The sequence below is a fragment of the Ammospiza caudacuta genome, chromosome 2 (genome assembly GCF_027887145.1).
Source record: "Ammospiza caudacuta isolate bAmmCau1 chromosome 2, bAmmCau1.pri, whole genome shotgun sequence".
NCBI lineage: Eukaryota > Metazoa > Chordata > Aves > Passeriformes > Passerellidae > Ammospiza > Ammospiza caudacuta.
This window is the reverse complement of record NC_080594.1, coordinates 70,320,522-70,343,368: the sequence shown is the minus strand read 5'-3', so window position 1 is coordinate 70,343,368 and position 22,847 is coordinate 70,320,522. Positions and strand designations below refer to the sequence as shown.

General features: G+C 37.7%; 2 protein-coding genes across 2 annotated transcripts; one reads left to right on the top strand and one right to left on the bottom strand.

Annotated features, from left to right (window-relative positions):
• Positions 1 to 145: 145 nt before the first annotated feature.
• BORA (BORA aurora kinase A activator) lies at positions 146 to 17,893 on the bottom strand. Its single transcript, XM_058825694.1, has 12 exons — positions 17,748 to 17,893; positions 16,997 to 17,167; positions 15,805 to 15,911; positions 13,475 to 13,520; positions 11,998 to 12,079; positions 10,712 to 10,777; positions 9,926 to 9,982; positions 8,154 to 8,371; positions 6,709 to 6,862; positions 5,043 to 5,641; positions 4,540 to 4,671; positions 146 to 3,075 (listed from the first exon to the last, which is right to left on the bottom strand). The coding sequence occupies exons 2-12, from the start codon at positions 17,150 to 17,152 to the stop codon at positions 2,890 to 2,892; spliced, it is 1,803 nt and encodes a 600-aa protein (XP_058681677.1). The 5' UTR covers positions 17,153 to 17,167; positions 17,748 to 17,893; the 3' UTR covers positions 146 to 2,889.
• Positions 17,894 to 18,069: 176 nt separating this feature from the next.
• MZT1 (mitotic spindle organizing protein 1) lies at positions 18,070 to 22,050 on the top strand. Its single transcript, XM_058825731.1, has 3 exons — positions 18,070 to 18,179; positions 19,964 to 20,109; positions 21,502 to 22,050. Exons 1-3 carry the CDS (start codon positions 18,131 to 18,133, stop codon positions 21,523 to 21,525), a joined length of 219 nt encoding a protein of 72 aa, XP_058681714.1. The 5' UTR covers positions 18,070 to 18,130; the 3' UTR covers positions 21,526 to 22,050.
• Positions 22,051 to 22,847: the final 797 nt, after the last annotated feature.

Sequence of the window (22,847 nt, the reverse complement as noted above, 5' to 3'; positions counted from 1 at the left end):
GACTTTCTTTTTAATAGCCTTAAGGAAGGTTTGACAGTTTGATAGAAGTCAGCACTCCTGTGAATCCTCTTTAGCACCTCAGAAGTGAAAGAAGTAATTGAACACCGTAGGTGTTAAAAAAATGTCTTTATTTTGTTTCACTACTCAATTTACAATTAGACATGTTAAAGGACTCTCATTAAAACTACTTATATTAATTTAATGTAAACAATGACCATTTTGTGCAATGTGTGCCAACCAATGCATTAAGAACAATTACAGAAACAGAATGGTCAAGTGATTTCCATGGTAATTTGCACAGCAGGTTTCTTCTACAAATCAGTTGTACAAACATAATAAAAAAATAGGCATGTTTCCATAAAATAAATATTTCCTATCTAACTGAAGACTACAAAACGACAAAAAATACAGGCAATCCAGGTGGGAGCATCCTTAATCACTTCTCACATTCACCCATTTCTACTCTTACTCTTTTCTTAGCTTTAAGAAAATACTAATACAGGTTAAAATTAAATACTTTAGGGATTGCTTTTTTACTTGTGAATACTTCAGAAGCCTCCAATCATTTAACATACTGTGAAAATAACTTAAAAACTTCGTTAAAAAGTAAAACCTAATCTTAAATTATACATGTAACCCAGAAAAATTCAGAAACACATCATAATTTGGGATACCCTGCTTAATGTTCATTAAGTTCACATTACTGTTTTAGGAATCACAATTGAAAAAATAAATTCTTTCTATAGTCCTTTTAATTGATGTTAAAATTATGACGAGAAACAGAAATGACACAAGGTCATACAAAACTTTTAAATCTCAGACAAAACTGCATCTGCTTTTGAGTGACAATGCTCAGAAGCTGAACCTAAGAACATTTTGAAGGCCCTATTCTATAAAATTTGTTTTCCAGAAGTCTGAGTTCATCTACTTTCAACAAAATTCATTCCTTAACAGTTACCAATTCAGTGTATTTCCAGCTTTTAGTGGAGCACTGTGTGAGGACAATGAAACAGCTAATACAGGACACCAGATTCCATTACTGTCAATCCCATATGCATTACAGAAAGAGTGATTAAATACTTCTGTACTTTTACAGAAGTAAAAATAATACACATCATGTTTGCTCATTAGATTTCTAAAGTAAACTTTTTTATATTTATTTTTACAATGTGAGATCTACAATCAAATAATGTGGACAGGCATTTCCCTTTTTCTTAAATGCACTTTTCAGAAAGCCTTCACTAGGAAATTATTAATGAAGTATTTCAAGAACTGTTCTAGTCAAACAACACACAGCTCTCAGGTCTAACACAGATTTTAATGCCACGAGATTTGATTTTAATGCCAAGACAATTCTGTTCACACCTCCCCTTTTGAGATTTTTTTTTTTAAATGCTGTCTTTCCTTCCAATTTAGATCTGACCGATATGGCCAATAGGTTTCAGTCTTAGTGTGCCAATAGCTGCTCATCAGCCACTGTCTGTCGCTTTGGTACAAGCTTTTCTGTGGGTTGTGGAATAGGACAGAAAGCACAACTTCCATCCAGTATCCTGGGACGTCCTTGCCATGAAAAGAGATGATGACTGCTTCACCTGGAACACTTGTTAGAATGGACTTCATTTACATTAATCTAATGAAGTTTACCGGAGCTCTACATAAACAGAGCCCAGAAATATCAGTGTATCCCTTATCTCTTCTTTCCCTCTTGGTCACTAGGGCCACAAGATTACCATATGGATTTTTTTCCCACTATTCACATTTATAAATTCCAGAAGGTTCTTTTAAACAAATACAAGCAAATTCAACTAAATCTGATTTGATAATACAAAGGGAGTTCTGGGCTTCTGACCCCCCCATTCAATCCATCATTTTAATTAACTGATGGTTTTCTTGAAAGGATCAAAGGTTTGCTTGTATTAATACTTTTGGTAATAAATGGCATGCAAAAGTTAATTATTTTTTAAGGATTTATCAAATAATTTTGGTAATTTCTGTAAGAAACATAATAATACTAGGAATTAAGAAAGGCTGCACCATTTTCTTAGTGATAATTCTGAGACCAATGAATCTTATTGCACCTTCTTAGGTTCCTTCCAAAGAGTACCAGAGCATCAATTTGGACACAGTTGTTCTTCAGAGACACTGGTAGTGTCAGCTGATCAAGTTTAATACTAAAACAATTACCAAAGCCACAACACTAGCTTTTAATTTTAAGGTAACCAATAATACATTTTACTTAAACCCAACTAACATCACAGATTTCTGTCAACCAAGGAAAAAGCTGTTTAGAGAATTACTAAACAGCTTCTTTTGACATAAAGCTCATTTTATATTTTTAAGAGAACTAAACTTGGCATTTGCTCTCATCACACCCCAGCAGTTCACGTCTGTCCAGTGACTTACTCTTGGTACTAGTGGTAGTATTTATGAAGCCACACAATATATGTGGCTGGAGAAAAGCAATCCAAAACCACAACAATACCCCTTCCACTTTTCTTTCCCACAAAGAAGAATGTCCCTCATGCCTTTAGGAGGGACAAATCTTAAAATGTAAGTGATTTTGCAGTTATACTGGTTCCTATGCAAGTTATCTTAGGCTGCTCATGGAATCCACCCTAGTCACAGAAGGAATACAATTCTGACAAAAAACCTGTTGTTTCTCTGCACCAAATCTATACACTTTAATTTTCAAAAAGGATCACTTAATGACACTAATAAATTCTCAATAAGACCTGAAAAATCCCACATTATTTAAAAACTTCCTTACTATATATCAAACAGTTTATTACATTTGCATTAGAAAAACAAAATAGTATATATAATCCAGGTAATTGAGGTCATATGTATAAAATTTATTAGAAACCACAGATTAAGTTCTCCATCAGAAAACTACATACCACTTTTGTGAAATCCCCGAACTTGATTTTCATTGTTATGATTCCAAGCAGAAATGCTGCAAGTTGCATTTTGACCAAATACTGTGCAATGTGTTTTGGCTTTTTGAAAACAGCATTGCTTCTCTGGAGATTTTGTTCTCAGCAACTGATTGTCCTTATGGCTTAAAACAGAACACTCCTAGGTAAATAAGAAAAAGTTAGTTTTGAAACAATTTTAACAGAAATTCTCCAAAAGAAACAAGATCCAAGATAACAAACTTCAAGTACAGTAAATTCAAGTATAGTAAGTACTTAAGTACCAACTCTACCCTTCTGAATTGAGAAAGAAATGAAGACATTTTCTCTACACAGATATTTGAAACATGTTGTCTGCAAGAACTACCTCATTTCAAGGGCTCACATGAATTTCTGAATGAGCCTGACTTGACTCTTTCAGCCAGCAATGCCTGTGCTTTTTTCTTTTCATTCCCTGGGGTTCTCAGTTGTAAGATCTGAATGAAGCCCTTAATGCCTTCACACTTTACTCCTAATCTAAACAGTAAAATTTGGCTTAGTCAGGACCCAGAAGTTGAAGGACTAAGAGTGGGAAAAGGCAGCTGTGTGACATTGGCAAGTCCCTCTAGGATGGGCTTGATACCAGACAAGTGATTGTGGCAGGTACATGCACACATAAAATCCATGTCCAAGAGAGTGACTGGGGCAGGAACTTAAATGAGTATTTCAGAAGTTAATGACAAAATATCTATTATTCTTGTAAGGGCACATTTGACCTGGTCTTAAATGAACAGTTTAAAACTTGACATCAGTGGTCTGTAAGATACCATCAGTCAGCACTTTTCCCTTGGCAGAGAAGTGGCTTTTAGCATGTCACATCCAGAAGTGAAGTCAGGGCTGAATGGGTTTACTTGAGGTTTTTCTATAATCTGGTACTAATGGTCAGTACTGGCTCCCCTTGAAGGGCTTTCAAGACATAGCAGGCCATAAACTACTAAGTTGGTAGCATCATGTGACCATAATTACTGAGAAGAGATGATCTTTGCTCTCTTCTCCAAAGAAACTAGCCTTGCTTCCAAGTCTCTAGAAGTAGAACTCTTTCCTATCAGTCACAGGATTAAGAGGTTGGGAGCTTTGCTAGACATGTATTATCATTTGTAATGTGTTTTTCAGATAGGTCCTCAAAGGGCTTGTAAAAAGACTGTACCCATACAGAAAGTTTCCCACTAAGTCAGCATGCCAGGTATGGTCTAGGACTCAACACTAAGTTTATAAAAATTAGCAGCAGACAATTTTTCTCCAGAAATGTCCTTCTCCACAGGCACATGCTTAAAACTTAGCAATAAATGAAGCAGCAAGAACAAAAGAAAAAAAAAATTACAGACTGACTACAATAGTCATGAACAGCATCACTACTACTATTCATGCATATATCTCAGTTTCCTCCAAAGCCTTTGCTTTTATCATAAAACATTTTTTTTTGCCAGTTTAAGATATTTGTCCTGCATTTATTCAAGACTGTCTCTGAACCGACACTACATTAACATCTTTATTATCATCTGACAGTTTCTCCCCTCAGGCTCCCTGAAACCAAATAAAATGGGATGTTTAGATGGGAAGCCTATCACTTTTTAACCACAAATCCTACCTTTGTTCTAAGCAGCTGAGATTTATTCTGAAACACAATAGTGTTCACATCATTTTCTTTGCAACTGTTTTCAGCCCCTGCAGTATCCATAATGCTGTTTCCACAAGTCTGTGTATTGTAACCACTGTCCACCTGAAACCAAAAAGCTGGGTTTGAAAAATGTAGTCATTTAACACAAATAAATCACTCATACACCTGGTATGATTTGCATTTGTTTAACCAAACTTAATCCAACAAACCAACTATGACCAGTTAATAACAAAAGCAAATTGTTAACAGCATGAGTATGGATCAAGTTAAATATACTAATGTACATAGCATAGCAATTATTTTTGTGTTGCTAACTCCACCCAAAGAGGGGATGAAGGGAAGGGATAAAAGTCACAATACTGCCTGGATGCCATATCCAATAAGAGAAAATAACAATTACTTCCAGATTAGTATACGTATTCCAAGTTATGCTGAGCTCAGTTTTACAGAGAAACCAAAAATTGTATTTTTACCTGAATACTACTGTTGTCACAAGGAATTGCGCTGCTTTCTGCAAGAGGTGACATGCACATGCGAGAGCTTTCAATGCTGAAAGTAATGCCTGTCATAAAGCTGGTCATTGGTGTATTGCTACTGCCTGTTGTTTCTTTCATCCAAGTGTTTTCCTCTGACACTTCAGCTGCATCAGCCATGTCCACAGTATTATTTTCCTTTAAGCCTTCTATGTCCTGGAATGATGACAACCTTTGATGACAACCTTCTGAGTGATCTGGTGCAATAGACACAGTTGCCACCACGAGATGTGTACCGTGTCCAAAAGTATCACTGTCTTCCTGATGTACCGTTATTCCATTATCCATTTCTGGGAAGCGAGCTTCTGCTGGAGAAGCGTTTTCCTTGTCCTCCTCATCCTCATGATTCTCAACAGCAATTGGTATTCTAATGACAGAAGTCTGATATTGGGCAGTTCCTCTGCAGGCTCCAAGTCTCATAGGAGAGCAATTTTTAATTGGAGAACAACCATCTATGTAAGGACTTCTTGTACTTGGGGGTGTCATCCTACTTGAGGAAGAAGGAATATCTGGAGAACGAAATGTAAATTTTCTTTGGTCTGAAAAAAAATGAGCAAAGTTTAACTTCACCTGATACCTGATAGAAAAAACTCATCATTCTCAAGGCCCTGCAGTCCACTGAATAATTTATAGCCAACTACAGAGTATTTCACTGACTGTTGCTTCCCAACCCAACCAAACAAGCAAACCCAAAACCAAACCTATCACCCATACGTACATTTTACCATGGTATATGGTAAAGGCAAGTTTTTATCCCACCAAATTTCTTTTCTATGACATCATTTGCTGTATTGGAGACCTTGTATTTTTAAATGCTATTACTATACAGTATTCAAAGGGAAATGGGTGAAGGCTGGTTTAGTATAGTCCATTAGTCCCCCATTCATTTTTCCTAAACAAATGTCAATACACAATCTATAGGCATTTAAAGTTTTTGGCAGCAAAGAAGTTTAAGATCAAACAAGTGAGAAAACACCTGTGCAACATCTATATATAATGGTGTAAAATACCATTAATCAAAATGTGTCAAAGTCATGTATAAATATGTGTAATCATGCCAAACCTGTACACATCATGTATAAACAAGGCATTAAACCTTACCAGCTATGGACACAGCATGAAACAGTGACATTTCGTAGAGCAATGAGGACATAAAGTGTTTGTGATTTCTTCATTAGTCATTTCATTTCAAATAATCTTCATGATGGCATGATTTGAAAGCTCAAGCTAAACATTCTTTGCCCATTGATATTAAAATGCTTCAGGCTGGGCCAAATCAGAATTGTAATCTGACTAAATTCAGGCATGTGGTTTTAAAACCCCTCCTACAATAGATTATATTAACCTTTTTATCTTTTCTTTATTCTTATTGGGTCTCAGTGCCTTCTTCTGAAATATTTTCCCTAGTTGATGAGTTGCAAGCATATAGATTTCATTGTTTCACATATTCCACTGCTGAACAGCAGATGTGTTATACAGGAGACTGCTGGTCCGCCAAGCACAGAAACATCTCTCCAAAGGAAAAACCTTCCAGTAAGAATTTAGAAGTTTTATAGTAAAAATCTATTACTCAAGATAGAGTAACACATATACAATTAAACCATACCTGAGAGTGGTGATTTTCTTATGTGAAAAGCAATTGGTGAAAAAGCAGGAGAACCATTATGTGCAGGAGACCCCTCTGAAAATGGGGGACTGGTTATACTTCCTAGACTATAAGCTCTTGCTCCTCCCTGAATAGGACTTGATGAAAACTGACCCTTCACAAAGGACAAAGGGGAAAAAATAAATTAAAAAAAAAATCATCAAATCCACAGAGTATTATTTTCATAATGTAAACTATGGCTAACATGTGTATATATAAAATTGTTCTAACTCAAATGCTTAATTTGGCAGCACTGGAAAGGACTAATGCTTTACAATGACAATCTCTAGTTTAGCTTAAATATTCCAATTGCAGCTCTTCACCTGGACCTCATGCCTCCACACAGGGGAAAAGAGCAATGGACACCAACTGCCACCTAATACCAGCTAGGACTATTTTATCCACTATACTTAAGAACCATGAGAAATGTAAATAGAGAATTAATGCTATCTATGTATCTAGTCAAGTGTTTAATGTAAACTTCTTACTCATATCACTGCAGATAAAAGTCAGTCATTATTTGTATTTTAATTTAATCCAATCTACTTAATTCAGCAGTAGATACAGAAGTGTTTCTCTTTAAGAAAACAGAATGACCTTACTTAAGACTATCATGCAACTAAACAAAAAAACAAAAACCAAAAAACCCTCCAACCAAACAAAAACAACAACAAAACCCAGACCAAAACCCACTCCCTCATCCACCTATCACTTTTGGCCCTATAATTATATTGTAGGAATTCTTTACTAGGTTACCTTTTTTTTTTTTTTTTAAGCTACACTATCCCAGTGTAGGTAGGTTTTTTCCACACACTTAAACCACCCCACAGATGAAAATCACCTAAACCATTTTAGCTATGTCCACATGGGGATAAGGTTCATCTTGTTTAATTTAAAAAATGGACATTTTGTTCTGTGTTCTAATAAATGTCTAATTATCTGAAAACTCTGGCCAATGGGAAAGAAAAAGGCATATTTAGCACTGCACTTCAAAGATCCACAAATCATTTCTTTCACTATAAATGAGCTTATGAGATTTAAAGGAAATATAATTATATCACATGTTCATATCAACTGTTATTGTAGGCAGCAATTCATGGATTTAAATAAGACATTTTGTAGACACATTTTATGGGCAAAAAAATGTTTTAACATGCTTTCAGCAAGTCTTTTGTATGTTTTAATTCCTACTCCCTTTTCATAACAAAATTAAAACATAATTCTCAATACAAAAGAAGAGCAGCATAACATAATTTGAAATAATAAAAAGTCAGTAATTTATTCTTTCAGGACTTTTGTTCACATATTTTTTTTCAGAATTTGGGGGGGTAAAAAAAAAAGTTTTAGTCTAACTCCTACTCTCCCATAAAGTACATCTGACCCAGCCTACAAAACAGGCTACTTACTGAACTAGATGTGTCCAGGGGGCTTCTGCACCGAGCTGGAGATAATTCTATGGAACAAAGCACTCCAAGTGGCTGACTACCACATGGACTGTGCAAAGAAGGGGACAAACATGCAGATACATTCCCATTCTCTTCTAAAAACAGCTTTCTTCTGAGTGATGAAGAGCTCAGATTTTCCTGAGACTGATCTGCAAATTCATCAGTTCTAAAATATTCACCTGGAAATGTGGGGAAAAATTGTTTCCAATACGAATGTAGAAAAAAAAAAATATATTCCATTACAGGAATTAAAACATGTAACCTAATTAAATTAAAACATTTAATCTAATTTACCAATACAGCAACTAATTAATCTGTTTAGGCACCTATCCCAAAGGACTGCTTGTCATCCCTACAAAAAGTCACCTCTGTCTACTAAGGGTAGTTCCACTTCTGTCTATCATCCCTCAATACTAAAGTCTGAACTTAATAAAATAAAAACATTGGCTTCTATATACTTATTGATCTTTCTCCAGAACTGTATTATTCCTCACATCTGAGCTGTCAAACAGGGATTATTTTACTACCCAAGCAAACCTAGACTCTTTTTCAGGTCTCCCATATGCTTTGATGATCTTCATGATACACCCAGAGGCAAACCAGATTAGACTTAAAAAAAGTACAAGTAGTTAGCTGTTTACAGTAGGAAAGCATAAACTAAGACCCATTAAAATATGCTCAGGTTTACTGGATTATTTTGGTAACTTTTTTTTTTTTCTCTTGTTCTATTCTAGTTGGATATTCCCTGTAGGAGAAATTTTTCATCAACTCCCAAACTATGCATTGATGGAAGCATTTGTCAAGACAAAAAACAAAGGCAATAAATATGTTTTGCTGGCCCACAGTCATGGCTCTGAATTTCAGCACTGGGATAGGCACATGCAGCCAAAAGGCTCTGAGCTGGCTGCACCTACTGTTTCTACCCATGAGCTGTAAGATCAGCCCCTTCCAGCCCCCTTGCCTGAGAAGGTGGCAGCAATTGCTTGATGCAGCACCTATAATCAGACAGTTAATTTGGGCTCCTGCCTCCTCACTCTGCAGTCATGGCTTTTTTGCCACCACACAACTTCTAGTACCCACCATGGTACAGTAAAGCCAGAGTTACAGCTCAGCTTTACTCAAAGGCAAGGTTGAGCTTTGAGACTCTCCTGGCTGGCATCTGTAAGAACAGCTCTGGTAAGACAAATTACTGCTCTGTTTGCGTGTTTGGGAGAGAAGAGGCTCTCTAGAATCACAGAGCATCCTGAGTTGGAAGGGACACACATGGATCATTGAAGTCCAACTCCTGACCCTGCACAGGACCTCCCAATAGTCACACCATGTCCCTGAGAGCGTTGGCAAATGCTTCTTTAACTCTGTCAGGCTGGGGCTGTGACCACTTCCCTGGGGAGCTGTTCCTGTGCCCAACCACCCCTGATATTCAACCTAAACTGCCCCTGACACAACTTCAGGCCATTCCCACAGCTCCTGTCAGTGGTCACCAGAGAAAAGTGACCAATGCCTGCCCCTCCTCTTCCCCTCATGAGGAAATTGTAGAAGGCAATGAGGTCTCCCCTCAACCACCTGCAGGCAGAACAATTTCCAGTCATGCAGTAACTGCCTATTTAGAATACATAAAACTTTCATTCACACATGTAGTTGTCAGTATTTCACAAGACAAACCCAGCCAACATTACAAAACCAAGTTTTCTATTTAGACATTCATAATTAAATTTAGGTATTACATGACATACCTAGTATTTTCTCTAAATTAAAATCCACTGGCAAGGACAATACTGTCTGACAAGCAGCTGCAACAAATAAAACCAACAAAATTAGCTTACAGTGATCTTTTGCTAAAGCTGTAGAAACAAAAAATCACTTTCAAATTGCACTGCAATTGAGGTATTTAAATTACAGTTACAATAAGGAAAAGTGTTAATTAAAGTACGATTCTGATTTGACAACACTGCATGCAGCACACTAGGCTTAGAGATAAAAACCCAAGAGTTTTAGGAATGCCTCTCTAGAGGCTTTTAACTGAGAAGAGAGGTTTCTGAAGGATTCAAAATGAAGTTGCAGAAAAATCAAAATACCTTGGGGAAAACCAGTAACTATTTATCTAAAATGATACAGTTTAAAAGATGTATTAGAATTTCTGATATTTATTTGGCATAGAAAATAATCATGATTCCCTAACCCAAAACAATCCAGCATATTAAAGATTTTTCAAAACTGTAATTTACTTATAAATCTGAAGCTCACATTCACTTTTTAATCCAGAAAAAGTAGACACTGAGTTGGAAAAAATGCACTCCACAGTCTACAGGAGACTTATTTTTCTACTTGAAAAAATACAAGGGAGTAAAATAGAATTAAATTCCTATGAGAATGGATATTAAAAGTAACAGAACCGTTCACAAAAAACTATTTCTACAGTAACCCTAACAAACAAATAACTTCCTTTTGAAATTAAATATCCATCAAAAATGCATTATTTTTGTTCACAGAAAGCCTGTAATTTTAGGCATTTTACTCACCATTGCTTTTCCCAGGCTGCAAGCTCATCTGTCTTCCAATCGGGGAAATGTTATCTATATCTATGGCTGGAAAACATAGAACTTAAATTTAAACATGAACTGCACATAGTTCTGAAATGTAGCAACATTAAGTCAAAATACATAATGCAACCAAACAAAATTTTTGCATCAATGTTTGGAAGAGATCAGAAAGGAGTACTGAGAAAAAATTACCATGATAGCTATCAAGAGAATTTCAGCATGTTTCTATTCAAAAAAAGCTCAGTGAGATAGCATCAACATTGCCCAAAACTTTGTCTCCTCCTGTCTCTACATGACACAGATTTAAAACAAATTAGTTCATGCTTAGCTAAACAGGCTGTGTCCAAGTAAGGCACATTTCCAGAAAATTGTTCAGTCTGGACTGGAGAAAAGTGAAGATACACTTCTAATTTTTTTTAATGCAGCTGAAGAACACATTAGACTATTTTCTTTCTCCATTCACTTTACCAGATTTCAGATAATGCCTTATGTTCTCTGCCCTTAAAGTGATCATATTACAACTGACAATTAAAGAACTATCCACAAGCTGCATTTCCTTGATAAAAAATTTACAGCTTAGCCTTTTCCAAATCTTCCAAGAGTCTCCACTCACTTAAGACTTCCAAATCAAACAACAGGGCATGCAAACAGTACTTTATAGCTCACATTTTTCCATCTTGTAATCAATTTGTTTTGTATTCTGCTGGTTATATATAAACTTCCATAAAAGCATTAAGAACAAAATCTAACAGTGACATAAATGAAACAAATTTAGAAAACCCACCACCACTAGTGGCAGTGAGCTAGCAGGATGACAACAGGAATTTATGCTGCTAATAAAAGAATACAGAATTCTATTTCCAATATGCTTTATGGTGAGGAAAGCAGCTGGAATAAGAGGACATGCAAGTATCTGAAGAAAAAAAGTGAAGTAGAAGACTTGGCTATTACTGGTATCAACACAGTTGATAGTTACAGATACAAAGTTATGTGTGTAAATTAAAATGCTTGCAGACTGATTATTAATGGAGAAAAATTTAAGAACAAGGACGAAGAATAACAAAAAGGAAAATTATACAACACTTTCAATTAATAAATAATTTTTAAACACAGAAAGCATTTGGCAACAACAGCTGAAAATCAATCAGTTGCACCATATTTTATCCCAAGTTCTTAACATTTAAATTGAGGTTGAAAACAAACTTATGCTTGATAAATTCTCCAAAAGCTATATTATATTGGGTGGACACAAAAAAACAACTTACATTTAGTTGAATTAAACTGAGAAACTTGTTTGCCTTCATGTTCAGTCCAAGGAGAAGGAACGATGAGTTTTTTTGTGAAAAACTGGAGTAGAATAAAAACAAACCATCTCAGCACTTTTTAAAATTTTCAACTTTAAATTTAGACTAGTACCCTGAACAAGAAAAGAAAATGTAGAACATTCCATTATTGTAGGCCTAAAGAGGTTAAAGAAAAAACAATTTGATTTGAAGACCCCTCTGCTCTTGATGACCCATAGCACCCCAGATCTTTCAAGTTTGCAGAGTGAAAACTACACACAAGTTTCACTTAACAGTAATTACTCATTTTAAAAATTGAATTGTCACTACCACGCTTCTTGCATAGTAGTTTAAAAATAATTAGTTTTAAATTTTCAGTTTGTTATGTTTTATTTTGACAATTGAGCGTTTCACAGAAGTGACAGACACTGCAGTAACAGTCAAAGTGAGAAGCCTTTTTGGCAACATTATTAGTGTCAGTGTATTTGACTAAACTGGTTAGGGGTAAAACACTTTTGAGTACTGGCAGTTCAGTCTTTTTCTGTGAACCAGAAACTGTCTACCATCACAGCTGCACTGAGAAACACCCCGATGCTGAGGAGACAAATGCTATTACAAAGCTTCAAGAAACACATGGCAAATCTTGTTCTAAAAAATATGCAAGACTCAAAGTAAATGAAAAAAACTTAGCTTGAAACATGCAGCTACTAAAGGTATAACTTTTATCAGAGACAGAGTTTCAAGCTGTTCAGCTGTATAATCCATTAGGTTATAGCTCACAAAGAGGAAACACCCTTTTTAATGCAAATTTAGAACACAGCATCTTAGCTGCAGGTCAACTACAGAGCTCTTTTATGGAACCATAAAACATTTTTTGTTTGTAGAGGCAGAAACTGATAGACCTGCCTATCAGAGACTTATTTTTTAATTGAAAACAACATTGGAGATTTCTGTAGCGAATATTTTTAACATCTCATTTTTCCTTCTCTGCTAGCCAAATGAATAGTGAAAAACAAAATGAAAACTGGATGGGAAAATACAAGCTACCAGAATAAAGTCTTCCATCCAACAAAGCAGACTTTGGAAGAATAAAAAAAAAACAAACACCCACAAATTCTCCAATATTTCAAAAAATGCAGTATCACTCCAACTGTTACTGTAAAGCCCCAAATTCTCAATTGCTGTTTCTAACCTGAAGTTAGTAAGAGTTATATTACAGCTACATTACCACTAGCCAAGAAAAACAAAATAAAAAAATCTCTTGTTTTGACCTACATGTGTTCTGAAAGAAGAGGGGAAGAAAAGGAGTGTGTGGATTGCCAGCTACAACTGCAAGGGATGAGGGTGCAAAATTACTTTCTTACTGAAATATGGTAGGCTTCTGGGTTTTGAAGTCCTGTAAAAGACATGAATCTTTTCTGTAGACAAATCAATGTTTGACAGCATGAAGTTTTATTACCTCCTCAATAGCTTTTTGCCTTCTGTCTTCTGTCTCCTTATCAATTCTAAGTAACAAATGAAAAACAACTCAATTATCAAAACCAACACATAAGGAAAATATGCAAAGTCCAGACATATAATAAATTTATAGATTTAAGAGGAACTTAATAAATTAAATTGCACTAAACCCTAAATCTTATGATGTTTTTATTCTTACACACAATGATCTCATACACAAATTTAGAAATACAAATGGACTTCTCAATTCAGTTGATTTGAAAAATATTTGTACCATTTAAAAGTACATAATAGCAAATAGTCTGTTTACTCAGCCAGTCTGGACCACCAAAACTCAATCATAACTGATCTTCCAAAATAATTTTATATGAACATATTTTACTATTAAAATTCACATGAGATTAGACTTGCACTATAAAACCAAGCAGACTAAAAAACAGAGCTGTAAGGAATTAAAGGGCAACTGAAAACACTCCTGGAATTTGCCCACTCAAATTCCTGACACAGCCCACTTTCCTAGCAGAGAGTTCTCTCTAGTCAAATACCCAGTCTGCCACAGCTTCTTCAGTTTCAGTTTCTAACAATGACTATATTTCCTTGTGCAGCTTTTAACTTAGTTTTTAAAAAAAATATTGTAGTTACTTCATGATGTGTGAGATTCTATATTTCTATTTCCTCTAACAGTCACCTCCAAGCCTGACTTTCAGTTACTACAGTGTAATTTACTGTAAAATTTTTTGAAGCTTATAAACGTTCATCATTTTCTTAGCTGAACCACCTAATACTTTCATTCACAGTTCATATACCTGAATTACCCTTGAATAATTTTAGAAGTCAGTCAGATAACACAAGCACATACAGATGTGACAAATACATAAACTCTCCCAGCTCTCTCTTTTATGCCTGTCAGACTTCAAATATTTCTGCAGTGTTTGGACATGCTGCCTTCAGTAGCATCTGCCTAGATGATGCTAAAGTGACAGATCTATGAAGGCTCTTGCAGATTATTGTACCAAAAAACAAGCATACAATCCCTGTGGATTCAGGTATGTGCATGCACTGGACACAGCAAATCTACACGTACACGAACTAGCCTCTTTCTAGTCACAGCAGATGGTTAAAAAAAAAATGAACCACGGTGATTATGAAACATTGGGACAGGCTGAAAGGACCCACTGAGACAATGCATGTTTGTATCTATAGGCCATGTCACTCATCATCACTGAACTGTCACCCAAGTCAACTCCATTAAAGCAAGCTTGTCTGAGTAAGGTTTCAGAAACAATGTAATTAACTCCCTAAAAACATTAGGCTTAAGGCCTTAAAACATATAAAAAGCATTAGTCTGAGAGCTACTGGCTGCTAGAGGAAGGACAGGAAACATTAAGACCTGGTGATTCAGATACAGAAGAGGACAGCAATAGTCCTACAGGTCTTATTATTCAAAATGAGAGCTGTAGGTTCAGTCCAACACTAAAACCAGTAAGTTTTTATGATGAAGGTGTTGAAACACTGGAACAGGTTGCTTGGAGAGGTGGTAGATGACCCATCCCTGGAAACCTTCAAGATCAAGGTGGATGTGACTGAGCAAGCTGATCTAAACAGGACAGGTTCATTACTCTATTCCTGCACTGCTTCATGCCTTCAGGAGCAGTTCCTTCTGCAAGTTTGTATCTGAGAAACGTTCAGGAGAGTCTACAGGGTTCACCATTAAGGTTCTCCCTGGCTACTTTCACTTGGCATGCTCTACCACTTGCATGTAAAATTATCCCTCAGGATAAGTTCCAAATAGCAAGACTGTTCTACCCATCCATTTTCCTCATGCAAGTTATTTTCAGAGAAGGGAAAAAAAGTTGAGGTAAGGTTCCCAAACTACTTCAAGTAACTAGCACTGGAGCCCCCTCCTTCACATTAATCTGGACCTTTGAAAGAGACTGCTGGGGCTTCCCCAGCACGTCTGCCCTTCTGCAGGAGCCCCAGGGGCCAAAGAAGCCTCACTGTGGAGCACTCTGAGAAGATAAACTGTGTTGTAACAAGGAGCAGAAGAGGTAGTCTGGTAATGATCACTGGCAAGACATTTTGCTTCCACTAGCTGCTTTTATCTGGCTGTCTTCCAAACTGCAATCAGAGTGAATCAGCAGCCCTTAACACTAAAAGGAAGCAACACAGAGGTAGCCTCATCTAAATATTACATCCACATCATGTAAAAAATTGTGGAAGAAGATTTTAATAAAAAGTCTTTAATGCTATGCTGAAATGTTAATAAAGCATAAGAACAAGTGTACTAGTATTAAAGCTAAGTTAGCTGCATAAAAATAAATTGTAAGTTACCTAGCACGGCTCAAATACATTCCTTGGCGTCGAATGTCTTCCGAGTCTATTTCCACAGGATTTATTAGAGCAAGCTGATCAATAGACCATCTGAATTTTCCTGGTGTCTACAGAAAGAAACAGGCATCTTAATGTTTGCTATTCTAAAGAGATAAAAATAAAACCCCAGGACAAATCTCAATGGAACAATACAATCACAGCTTCCATATAGTTTCTGTCAAAAGCAATCAAAAGTGTTCCTATTTAAATGATCTACTCTAAAATAAAGTAAGTCAGTCAGGCTTCTTATCCTGCTGGTAGCAATATTGAAGTGGAAGATTACAGCAGGTACTTACAAACCGAGGTGTCAGTTTCTTCTGAATTCCTACACACAGTTCTACTAAAGATACATAACTTGGGATGAAATTAAATTGCTTCTTCAGTCCAAACTGTGGTTCCACAGAAACTCAGTATCCTAACCCAAGTCATCCAAATAATAGAGCAGTCTTCCTTTCTCTTCCCATTTCTAAGACCAGAGCTGCAAATGCCTGCACATTCTGCAGTGCTTCCCTCATAAATGCCATACACAGGGCACAACAAAATCCAATTCAGAAATAAGAAGCTTCATGCCTTTATTTAACCAAGTACTGTTCAAATATATTTGGAGAAGTATCTACCAAGTGAGTCTTTTTAGTTTCATTAGTAGATTCACCTCTACTGCTTCTCAGAAAATAATTTCAACTGCAAACTAGTATGTAATTTGCAATGAAAAAAACAGTCACAGATACACAAAATCATTGACTTGAGTACACAAACAGCTCACAACATCAGTGCAATTTGCATAAGTTTTTTTTTGCAACCAGCCTACTCAGCATCTAAGTAGAAACTGGTTTTCTGCACTGTAAGTAGGATCAGAGTACCACATCCATCAACTAGTCTTTATCTACTTTCTACTGGTTTTAGCACTCAATCACTAATATCTAAAGAGAAGATAAATTTAGGCAGGGAGGAAGACTAAGTGAAAATATCAGTATTTAAAAGCAGCACAGTTCTGTGAAGAGAAGGAACTCCAAATGCCACCAAAGCTCTTTAGCTTGGTACGTATGCTAAGTACCAAGCTAAAGAAGTACACTGAACAAAATACCCCTTTTAATAAATTTGAAAATATTAGCACTACATCTGTACAGTTACACAACTAACGACTGGATCTTACAGATGAGGATTTCGTTGACTTAAAGATTGAAGGACTGGAAACAATCTGCTCCTGAAGAGTGTAATAATCGCTGGGACTTTCAAAAGGATTCAGGACTGTGACTCGTCCTGGAGTTTCTGGCGTTATCTGCATTTTAGCTTCTTCTGTATCACCCATAACACTAAGCTATACCTGAAAAACAGGGAGAGCAAAATTAGGAATAACTAATCGAAATCACACTTTTTGACATTTTAGGGCCACCCTGAAGGCTTTGGGCAGGGAGAATTAATCATTTTAAAGCACCAGCAACATTTCAAAAACGAAGTTAGCTATGGGTTGGACCTAATGGCATAAAGTTGATAAATAAGGCTGGTACGAACGACTGCAAGCAAACAGAAACTACGAAAACGAGTTAAGAAAGAACATGAAAGGAGGGGTTAAGAAAAGCCAAGCAAACACCTCAACAAGGGCAGAACAACAAGCACACAAGACAAAAACCCCAAAACAAACAAAAACACCCCAGCTAACACCAGAAGTGGCCGAGCCGCCCCATCGGCCGGGGCAGCACTAACGGCCCGGGCGGGTCCCGGGCGCTAAAACCGCCCGCCCTCCGCCTCAACGGGCCGGGGCAGCCCCGGGCCTCGCGGGGCTCCGGCAGGAGGCGCCTCCCGGGCCCGGCCGCGACGGGAACGGGACCCCCGGGGCAGGCAGCCCCGCTGAGCCCCTCCTCACGCTTCTCCCCGGGACGGTGCCACCGTGCCGAGCCTCTCACCGCTCTGCCAAGCCCCGCCGCCGAGGAGGCGATGCCGGGTGAGCCGGGAGCGCCGGGAGTGCCGAGGATGCGGGCACAGCCACCTGCCGCCGTTATCCGGCCGCCGCCACCGCCGCGCCGCTCCCGCTCCGCCGCGCCGGGCGGCCCTTTAACCAGCCCCGCCTTCTTTTCCGGGCTCTGACCAATCACGGAGCGCGGTGTGCACGGTCGGGCCAATGGCAGGGCTGCCTCTCTCTCGAACGGGTCAATCGGCAGCGCCGCCGCCGCACGAATTCAAAGAAAGCCCGCCCCCGCCCGCGCTCGCGCTGCGCCGGGCCGTCACGTGGGGCTGGCGGGCCCGGGCGTGCGCGCGGCGTTCCGGTTCCGGGCGCGGCGGGGTCGCCATGGCGAGCAACGCCGCCAGCCTGAACGCCGTGAGGGAGACCATGGACGGTGCGGGACAGCGACGGGCGGGACAGGACAGGACGGGCGGGACGCGAGGGAGGGACAGCGCCTGGCCCCGCCGTGGGCCGCGCGCACGGGCGTCTCTCTTGGGGGAAGGGGCGCGGGCTGCGGCTGCCCAGAGATGCAGCGTGTGGCAGGTTTTGTTTTACTTCGTGAAACAGCTCAACCCCCGCCGAGCGAGTGTCTTTGGACCTAACGTGGCGTTTCCTTTTCATGGTTTTGTTTCTTTTTTAAATGTAGCTGGGTATCTAGCATAGAATACTAGGGGTTTTTTAGCGTCTGTATATATTTATATATGTGTGTGTATATACATATGTATTTGCTGTTGTTTCTCGTTATGTGTAACGGTTGATGTAAATGACCTGACCTGAGAGGAGGGAGCGGCCCTGGGCCAGTGTCAGCGGTAGCAAAAAAAAAGCCTTCAAAACAGGCCAAACTACAATATTGTGTGAAAACTTTGAGGATAAGTAGTCAGTGGTATAGAACTAAAATGGATTCTGATATGGAAAAAAAATAAAAACAAACCCCGACCTCAGGCGCTGTTGTGGGATGGGGAATGTGAGGGAAGGGTACTGGGAACTACTTTGGAGAGTGATAAGCCGTGAGAAATGTGAGCAGGGGGGTGAAGCTGGGGTGCTCACTTTCAGCCTGACTGTGAGGAATCAAAGCTGGCGTGTTTTGGAGTTGTTTCTCAGTGTAGTGTGAGACTCTGGAATTCCACCAAATGCCTATACCAAAAGCTTATATGCAGGGTGGAAAGCAGCCAGGCAGTCTGTTGAGGGTTGTTAAATGTGTGGAGCCTTTCTCTGAAAATGCCCTAATGAGGGAGTAGAGGCTAGGGAGAATGTTCAAGGGATAGTGCTGTGAATTTGTTATTTTGTCAGCATCTTCCCTTCTCTTGAAGTTACAGCTGCTGTTACAAAAGGATTTTTTAGTGCAGACCTTCATGAGTTGAGCTGGTGTAAAAATTAGCATTTCAGCCAGTGATCTTCATGCTCTGACCTGCTGCTGGAGGGAAGGCAGGACTAGCAGGATCACTATGGCTCCTCTAGTGCTGCAAGAGGGTAAAACCATTTTGTGCAGATAGAGAGTGACTTCTTTGGGAAGAACAAAGAATCTCAGTTCTGGTAACTGTACTTGACAACTTCACTCTTTCCACTTCTGCAGGAATGATTTAGATAGGAGGGACAACAGGCAGATTTAAAGACAAAGTAAGGCTTTTGAGAACAGATGTGCAAAGTGCACTAATCTTCTGATTTGGGAGCCCACACTTCCTGTGTAACTATGTATATATTTTTATTTAGGATGGATACAGATATTTAGGAGTTGCTGCCTGAAAAGTTGTTAAGAGCTCAGAATTGTTGTGGAGAAACTGCTCCATCTCTCTGCCAAAGACACTGCCTCAACACCTAAAGATTAGAAAGGACTTCTTCACTGTCTGGAGTCCAGAAAGTGTTCTTATAGCCTACCTTTTACCTAATTGACAGGCATGTTAATTGTTGAATTTTTCAGGGTTTTTTTTTTCAATTTTTCAAAACCTGTTATCCAGTATTAAATTTCCTGAACCAGGGAAGCATGATGTTTATGTTAGAAGCTGTAGCTTTTAGCTTAAGAAGGTTGAGCATAAATATTGTTGCAAACAGCAACGGACACCTGCCATGTTCTCACTGTGGAAGTGCTGTAGAATCTAAATGTTGATGAAGAACAATCTTGATCATTGAAATTTCATAGTCTGTAGGAACTAAAGTGCTTTCATTTTTTTTCTGTTGCAGTTCTGTTTGAGATTTCAAGAATATTAAACACTGGCTTGGATATGGAGACGTTGTCTATTTGTGTGCGGCTTTGTGAACAAGGGATAAATCCAGAAGCCCTGTCTTCTGTTATTAAGGAGCTGCGCAAGGCTACAGAAGCTCTAAAGGTAATGCTCTACTTTAAAAAGCTTATACATTTGTTTTTAAGAGTCAGATGCACATGTAACTTGCTACACTTCGGTTTGTAAATTGTACTTTGATATGGCTCATTTTTAAATCAAGGAAAATAGCTGTTCAATAGAGGAGGCAATGAATACAGCTGGACTTGAAACAAGAAATGTTACAAATAACCTGTTTTGTAGAAATAAAATAATTAAACTAACACTTCTGAAGAAAAAGACCACAACCAAAACTCAGAAATTTTTATTATATTCACCATTTGTCCCCTTACCTGCACAATCTCACAAATAGATTTCTCCTTTAACAAGTATCACCTCATTACTAAAACCTCAGATTCAGGAGTTTGCAGCAGTACCTGTAAACAGGTACATGCAGCTTGTTAACATCATCTTAACATATTGCTTTTACCTCTTTAGCCTGTGCTTTGAGCCTTTCCAAAGACCAGAAAGAGGGAATTTCATGATGTGTTTATATACAGGGCTTTTCATATATGTATATTTACCTGCTTAACTAGTAGATGGTTAAAAAAACCTCACTTGCATTTTAAAGGATTTTCATTCTTTACTGTCTACCTAAACATCACAGACAGGATGTTTTACTACTGCATCTTATATTTGACTATTTTTGACAGGTGAAAGGGGAAACCTATATCTTGCTTCTATTCTGGAAGATTGCAGACTATTTTTTAACTTAACATTTTTCTATGCTCATGCATATTTTCTATTTGTGTCTATGCTTAAATGTGTCTTACATATGCATTTAACTGTGTATGCAAATAATTGAGGGCTGTTTTACTTCTTCCATTGCTTTCACTGGTTTCCCATTCCTGTTGCTCTCCTTTGCCTGTTTGTCCCATAACTGATATAAAATCTACCACTGTCATTCTTCAATAACTGTGCTTTGTTGACTGTAGTTATTCAGTGATAAAAATACTAATTTTGTTAATCAAATAATTGGTAGTGTGATTTATGCAGTTATGATTAGTGTCATTCTTCTGAGTTTTGTGTCAATAACTAATCTATATGGATGAGGTAATAATTACCATAAATTATATGAAGTAAACTCCAGAGGTAACTATATTTGTGCATTTGAGCCTTTCTTGGAAGTATTAGGGTGAAATGTACAAGATAAAAGCTGCTCAGATAGAGGATGTAAGACAAGCAAACAGCAGTGGCTCTTCTAGTAAGGGGTGATGGCAGCTGAAAACATTATTTTTTAGGGAAAATGTAGTGTTCATTAGAAAAAAAATTCCTAAGCAGCTTTTTTTTTTTAGACCCCTAAGTTCTCTAGGTAATTTTAAAAAGTTACAAGAAAATATTAAATTTAATCTACATTATGTATCTTTTGGTGACTTGAGATAATTTTTTTTCTGCTTCTAGGCTGCTGAAAATATGACAGGCTGACATGGGAGGAAATCTCTGCATGAGAAGAATGCCAAGTTAAACTTACCAGGAGCTCTGAAGATTGCCTGTATTAAGAAAAAAAAAATTGAATAAGTGTATGTGAAGGTTTCAGAGTATTTCTGTAATACTTTTCAAAAGAATGGTGTATATAATAGCTTTGAAAAGTTTTTTAAAAGTTCACCGGTAATATTATTGGTATTTTTGTGAACTGTTTGCGAATGTAGGGCAATTGTTTTCTTTGGCATCCTGTACATTTAAAATCACTCCAGATATCGTACATTTGTTGAATTTATTAGTGTGTACCAACAAGCATTGTTAGAATGAGTGCAGTTTTGTTAATGCATCCTTTGGAAGTGGTAGTATATCATGGGTTTTATCTTTTGCTTTCATGAAAAGCTACATGTGCAATTTTAGTCTTGCTTTATGGTCCAGATAGGAATGAAGCCCATAGTGACTTTATTTTAGAGCAAGGGTAGTAACTTAAGTCTCAAGCTGAAAATAATAAATAAAGCATTTTTTAAATAATGTAGGTCATGAATTGTGCTTTTGATTTCAATTCAAATTTCTGGGAAAAGTGTTTGACTTAGATAACAGAAGTTCTTCAGCTATCCATGTAGATACGTATGTAAATTTAAATTCTAGATGACATGGAATGTTTCACAGAGAGCAGATGCTACATTTGTTACATTTATCCTGTTCTGACTGTAGGATCTAAAAATATTAAGGCTGTATTGTTACTGCAATACAATAGTGCATACATGAGAAGCATCTGATTTGATTGATGAGTATCAGTAAGTCTTTAATAGCTGCTTGGTACAGGAATGTCTTCTCATTTAGCACTGGAAACCTTCACTGATGCCAAAACATCTTTTAATGTCCAGTAAGTATCTCTGCACCCAGGAGTTCTGCTTTGTAAGAAGATGGTTTCTTGTGTGTTCTTCATCTGCTGCTGTGCAAGTTTTTGGGGGTTTTTTAAAGGCTTTTGATTTTTATGCTGTTTTCAAAGTGTAGCACTAATGGGACCTAAAGCAACCTGTAGGATTAACAGGGCAAAGCACATTTGGAAATGAACCTGGAATCTTAGTTGAGCCAGAAGTTATATTTGTGCAGAGATAAAAAGTTCTTTTTACTTGAAGAGCTTACATCATGCACACTCTGGATCATAGTGCTACAAAAAGCAATCAAGAAAGCTAAATACTTCATATTGCTGACAAGGGGAATAGAAAAATATTTATATTGCACTGAATCACTTGCCTTTATTTCCAGTTAGCCTGGCCAAAACATCATTCCAGGAAGATGCTGTAAATAACCAAACTGGGGAA